At 36.3% G+C, this 6,745-nt stretch overlaps 1 protein-coding gene across 1 annotated transcript in view; it reads right to left on the reverse strand.

Moving 5' to 3' along the window:
• Positions 1 to 467: 467 nt before the first annotated feature.
• LOC104537955 (protein NEL-like) overlaps positions 468 to 6,745 on the reverse strand; it is a gene marked incomplete at both ends in the record, with an annotated part of 40,547 nt that continues 34,269 nt past the window's right edge. Inside the window, 4 exons of the mRNA XM_010180985.1 lie at positions 468 to 570; positions 1,851 to 1,979; positions 3,011 to 3,093; positions 3,271 to 3,343. Of these exons, the coding sequence (XP_010179287.1) occupies positions 468 to 570; positions 1,851 to 1,979; positions 3,011 to 3,093; positions 3,271 to 3,343 (388 nt within the window). The remainder of the gene's footprint in view (positions 571 to 1,850; positions 1,980 to 3,010; positions 3,094 to 3,270; positions 3,344 to 6,745) is intronic.

Raw genomic sequence — 6,745 nt, forward strand, 5'->3', positions numbered from 1 at the left:
CTGTCTCTTGAGTCTACTATGAGTTTTCTCATAAATCTGAGCCTCCATTTTCAGTACTACAACATAAGGTTGAAAGTACATTCTTCTTGCAATAGAGGTGCAAGTTAGAAACATTGGTCAAAATAAATACAAGGTAATTCTTTATAAATTTTTACCAGTTTGGTCTAAAAGACAGACTATGGAAGTCTGCAGAAAGTTTTTAAAATTACTTTTTCTTCATAAATATTGATATGAAAAAGCTATGTTTAAAAAAAAACCAAATGCGTAACTAAAATTAAAAAAATACCTGCAACTGAAAAATGAAATTGTTCTGGTTATCAATTTCTCAAAGTATTTCAGTGAAGTCTAAATTCCCTCATTCCTTAATCCAAATATTTCATTCCCTGACCAGCAGTTTCATTGACATGTTTACAGGAAGGTTCATTTTCTCGACAGATTTCAAAATATTCATTAGAAGTAAAACTTACATTGACATTCTTTGCAGCATTTGTCATCCACATACGTCAAGGCAGAGTTAAGCGGGCAGTCAAAGATGGGGCAAACCAAAGCCTCACACTGCACAGTACCGTTCTAGAAGAATAAAACGTGCTTATCTGGTAGTTATTTTTAGGAAGAGCAGAGATGTTCTCAAACACAAGAACTTAAAGTCTATTTTTAAATGCAATGAACTCTTTAACAATACCCAAAAAGACATTTTAACATGGCTCTTTTAATAACTAGAACAGAAACTATACCTTTAGAATATCATCCATGCAATATTTTAGACTTGTATGATGTGTTCTTTGAGATGATAATGATCAAACTATTTTTAGAGGCAGATCTATTTGGAGGTAAAACATTCTGCCAATCAGCAGCAAACTGACAGATTAGCGTGAAATAAAAACCACACAGAACAATACTCTGCCTTCTGATTTTTACATAAGAGAAAAAACACTTCTAAAAGGTATTATAACATAGCTGCAAGAAAAACCTGAGACAAAAATACAGAATGCATTTAACGCTAAATTCAAAGCAATTTAAATAGCTGCTGACCATATTTGATATCATGGCCTAAGTCTTCTTCTCATCAAGCACAAAACTCTAAAAGCAAAACTAGCATCCCTCCAGGTATATAAGGATCAAAGTCATACTAAGTTTAAGGAGAATGATTTGGCAAATTATAGATAGCAGCAAATCAATCTAAGGTGTGGCACAGACAACAACAGACTTTTTCACCAGTTTCCAATGGCCTTTGAATTAAGTGTTTAATGAGTTTAAATGGAATTAATGTGTTTTAAATGAATGGGCAATAACAAAGATGCCATGATTTGGTACCTGAAAGGATACTTGCAAATGCTTCTGGAGTTGTAATACATTTGAGAATCTTCCATCCGCATAACAAATCTTTTTCTTTTGTGATATAACAGAGCAGGAATATGACCCTGACATTTTATACTTTATTACTTATTGAAGTGTAACCAAAGGCAACTAAAGGGAATCAGGCACAGGGGATCTATTAAATCATTTGCTAAGAAAAAGGCTGTGTTTATAGTGATAAAAAGCAGAGAACTGATTATCCAGAGAAACTGTTTGCAACTCAGTGCACAGGAATAACATGACTGCTGAGTATATTGCATAGCATTTGCCTTTGGTGACATGAAATATAGGAGAGCTGCACACACTGGCACTGCTGAAACAGTAGGAAAATGTATTTATTAATACTATTCCTTCAATTTAGAACAAGTTTTCTAGCATTTTGTTGTTACTACCTAGCATACAGCTGGAAGTTCTCATTATTTGCCTCAATAAGACTGTAATCAGAGGAAGGAAGCACTCAAGCCCCTGAGTGTCTACTCAAGCTGTAGTCATACCATGCAAGTGCAGTTCTTGCAGCCATCTGTCCAGGATTCAAACTCTCTGTAAGTCATGCCTTTCATTGTGCACGTCCTTTCACAGTAGCACTGATCCAACTTGTTCATCCTCTGCTCAGCTTGGGATAACTGTGTTTACAGTTCACAAAAAAGTTCTGAATTTGTGAGTGGTTTTCAAATTAGTATAAACATGATTAAAACTGTTCCCCTTATCGTCAAGCATGCAGATGAGAATGCATAAATAAAAAAGCAGTCCAAGATAATATGTTAAATACATTATGATGAAACTATCAGTCATTCAGAGAGAAATTCAAAACCAAGACACAATGCATTTAGTTTTTAACATCAGAGACATCATGAAACAAAGTGAGTATGTCAAGATGGGTAGGGCCCCTGATTTTTCATCTTTGCATATGTGAACTGACCAAGAAACTTGCTCTGCATAAACTACTTGCAGATAATAGGTTATGCATAAAAGACCTGAATCTGGGTAGAGAGGCAAAATAGGTGGTAAAGCTCAAAACCAAGATGTTAGCAATTGCTCCTCCACTTCAACCAAGGCATTTTTAACATTTATGTATCAAATCAGACAGGTAACAGCAACTAAAGAACTGACATTTAAAACCAGTCTATGTTCACTAGCAGACATGAATGGTTTTTGTGTGATATTCTATGGAAAACAAAAACATAAGGAAAAAATGCTGGTTTTATTCTTAATTCTTTGTCTTGCATATATTTTGTCTGAACATGACTTTGGCAGCTCAGGTCTAGAAAAGTCTTGGACCAGAAACTCTTGCTGCAATAAATGCTAGAAGCACAGTAACCTTTTTCATCCTAGGTTTGTTGACTTGTTAGCCTAATAGATAGAGCTTGAATATCTATAAGCCCTTTTCTTTCTCAGGGATTTGGATTCTGTGTCCCATTAAGAGATATGATTCTATGAAACCCTTGAAACACAAGAAAGCTTTCTGAACTGAGAATTTGTATGTACAGAAGCTAGGCACAGATATACAAATAAAAACATTTAAACGTCCCATGCAGAGTTGTTCTGCACATACTCATGTGCACACCCCTACGTATCCAAAAATAATCTAAAAAGACAGCAATTAAAGCATTAGAATCCTCATTTCTCCCATGCCATGCCTCCTAGTAAACATTACCTTAGCTGATGTTTTGGCTAAAATATCTTGCAGTTCCATAATTTTCTGCACAAGTCCATGGAAGTCATTACAAGTTGGGCATGCTAGAATAACAAAATATGTATATTAATTTAAAAACTCCCACATACTCACAATAGGTTCAATCATTTTAAAGATTACAATCAATACACTGAAACTCAAGGTTTTAAGAAAGCTTGCAGGACAGAAAGTAGGTACAAAGCACACCTTTCATTTTATGGTGTAAGGATTAATAGACTTACTGCGATTAAGATCTGGGCATTGAGAAATAAATCCTTGAGGCATGACAAGTAATTGCACATCCTGCATTATGCCCTGTGTGTCAGTGAAGAGAAAAAGAAAGGATACATTATTTTTACCTGTCAAAATTGTAATTTCCATTCACCATGTAAAACATTAAAGCCCACCCAGAAAAACTGCCTGATAAAAATAAAAACAAACTTATGAATATACAGCTTCTTGCCTGGACCCAATGCAATGATAGAAGAATAAAGAGAAAGTAAAATAGATAGATGTACAAATACAGACATACTGAATAATTTTAAAGACATAAGATTAAATGTTAAGATGTAATTATGTGGCAATAATTTAGTTGTTTTGAATTCATTGTTATTTTGTTAGCCATTGCAGAAAAGCTTGAAAATTATCTTTAAAAGTAATTTGAAAAACAGTTGCAGTTTCATTTACTTTGAAACACTCTTAAATAAAATGCAAATTTTTCACTAAGCTACAACTGTCAAATATAAGTGAAGATTAAAGAAACTTGAGTCAAGAAAAACACATTCATGCAAACCCTTTATGATTTCAGTGGGGATCTTTCCTTAAAGCATGCAGGACACTAAGAAACTACACACCTGTTACACAGCTGCCAAGGTGCGAGTTGGCAAGAACTTAGGGAAGGGGAAGCTTTGCGTGAAATTCAACTATGACAGCTGGAAAGGGACAGTTTCACCCAGAAGAACAGAACCCATGCTTGCAGGCAGAATTTACATGCATCCTCAGTCATTAAGATATAGTCGGTAGCCATTCTGCTGCTCTCCAAAAGCAAAGGCCAAATAGCAATTTCAAAGTGAGCCATCCTATCATATTCGCTCCAGATGTCCTTTTCATACATGACTCTCTCCCTGCATCTCCAAATCTCTTTCTTAGGAGGAAAAGCAAAATAATTACAACATGCTTCTGCATGCTTAGGAAGAGAATGTGTCGTGACACTAGGAGCACAATGCAAATTAAATGCAGAAGTCCACATTCTTCTTCCACATACATAGGGCATTCATTACAGACTTTGCAAAGCCAAGAACCAGAATTTTGACCTCAAGTGGATGATGTGGGGTAACTTAGCAACCTAAGCGACCTACAGAGAAGAGCAGGTGTCACTGGAGGGCAGCTAAGAGGGTACTTAAGTACTATGCCTACCTTTCTCCCTTAACAACAAAGCTACAATCTAGGGCAACTGGACACTCCCAATGCTACGCTAGGAGCTGCAGTGATTCACAGAATCCTTAAGGTTGGAAGAGACCTTTAAGATCATCAAGTCCAACCTAACACCACCATGCTCACTAAACCATGTCCTGATTAGCTAATAGTCAAAAACACAGTCACGTCTGAGACAGGGGTCCACATCAGGACCTCCCACAGCTCATGTTCTGGAAGTCAGTAGCAAAGATCTCTTCAAAGAGCACACCAAAAAGCTCATCGTATTAATTTCTCCTCCTTTCCTTCCTCATTACCATTAACTTCAAACCCATGTCAACTCAAGTTACAGTATTTTCATGAAAAGGAGGAATGTCAGAGCTCAACCCATTCAGGAGCTTTATTCACCATACACCAGTTGTGATATGAGCTGACTCTGCCACTCACCAGGAATTCAAGTTCCTTCTCATTCTCCTAAAGAAGCAACAGGGAGGGTGACATCTAGCCCACTTGGGCTCGCAAACCAGGACCTCCTGACAGTACATGAGAGGCTTTGCACAGGCTCCTAAAGAACCTGGTGGTTCAGATTAACACATCACTGGATGCTAGGTACTGAGAGCAGTTACACAGTACTAGGAATCAGATAGCCAGAACTGAGCTCTCAAACTTCAGACTTTGAAGTGAAACAAGTACAAATATATCCCAGTGTGAATATGCCTACTGGCACACTGGCTTGCTGCAGTGGTATTAGGTCCAAACTCAAATACAACCAAATCAAATCTTTCTCAGAGTGAAATGATTTTGAGTACCTTTACCTCGCTGGACAATCCATTTTATCTACTCAGAGCAGACTGATTTTTTGAAAGAGCTAAGCACCTGGACCTCTAAAAATCAGATCAGTAGGAGCTGTCTCACAGTGAGCATCTAAAAATATAGGCTCTTCAAAACACTAAGAAACATTGAAAGTCTTCATCTTCTAAACTGACAAACCTGTACAACATTTTCATACACAGTTTGACCATTGGCACTATATTCTGCTGGAGAAATCATTTAGCACAGTGTATTTTGACCATATTAATGCTCTTTTAACAGCTCTCCATTTCTGTACTTCTGTTAAACTGGTTTGTATTTGTAACTGCAGCAAAAATTCTCTATGTGTTTTCTTGAACTGTCTTTTTTAAAAAGAAAGAAACAAAAAATAAATACAGTTCACTACAGGACTATTTCTTTTTCTAGACCTAATGAGCTTCTTCACAGTGACTATGATTTGGCAAAAAGAATATAATCAATTCAAAAACTGAGAAGGTACAAAAAATTTAAAATAATATTTAAAAAGTACTAATTATAAGCATGTAAAATAAATGAAGTGTATCTGAGATCTGTTTAAGCAATGCATTGATATTTTCTAAATTTATTTTTGAAGTGAACAGTTTATTTAAGCCAGAAATCCAATTTTGCAGCCTGTTCAGCACATATCCTCTTAGTCTTTTGGAGGAAAAGGAAACACATACTGAAATGAAAAATAAAAACAATGTCATGCTTCAGTTTTCAAATCTGAGTGCCCCACTGGACCTCCGAACTTCATAAACAGCAAGGATATAAATTAGCATTTAAGTATAGTAAACAGTATTTCAATACCCAAAAACTGGATTTAGCTCAAAAGCACAGAACTTGCTATGAAAACCACAAAGTGTTTTTCACTGAAAAAAAAAAGTTTTAGAAGGTCATATTTTAAGAAGTGATTGGGTCTGAGATCAACATCATAGATTCTGTTTTGCAGTTCAAGTTAAAAGATGCTCACAGGGAGGAAAATGGGACTACAGTGTGGACGGCATCCACAGGGATGCCATCATCTGTTAAAAACAGCTCCAGAGAAGATCAAGGCCAGACCACAGACAGCTGCTGTGACCAGTGAGTGCTATCTAATGGACTTAGAGGAATCAAAATTTACACTCGAGTTCAACATAGCATCCACTTCTTCAATCTCGCTGTACACCAGGTGCTTGCTATATATACAGAAGCAGTATATAAAGCTTGCTATATAAAGCAGAAGCAGTAAGCAAAAAACCACGTACAAATATTCTTCCTCTGAGGGAAAAATCATTCTCTTCATTGATGCCAGTCATCTCATTCATTTCTGAGCTGAGAAGATATTGAGAAAAATCCTACAGAGGCAATGAAATTGTAGCTCCCTAGACTAGTGTTTTATGACACACACAAAAAAGTATCTAGCTACAAAACAGACAATGATCTCAATATTTATTTCCTGTAATTCTGTTGCACTTCATCATTTGCCTTTCCCTA

Source organism: Mesitornis unicolor, unplaced genomic scaffold (assembly GCF_000695765.1).
Source record: "Mesitornis unicolor isolate BGI_N332 unplaced genomic scaffold, ASM69576v1 scaffold21123, whole genome shotgun sequence".
Taxonomy (NCBI): domain Eukaryota; kingdom Metazoa; phylum Chordata; class Aves; order Mesitornithiformes; family Mesitornithidae; genus Mesitornis; species Mesitornis unicolor.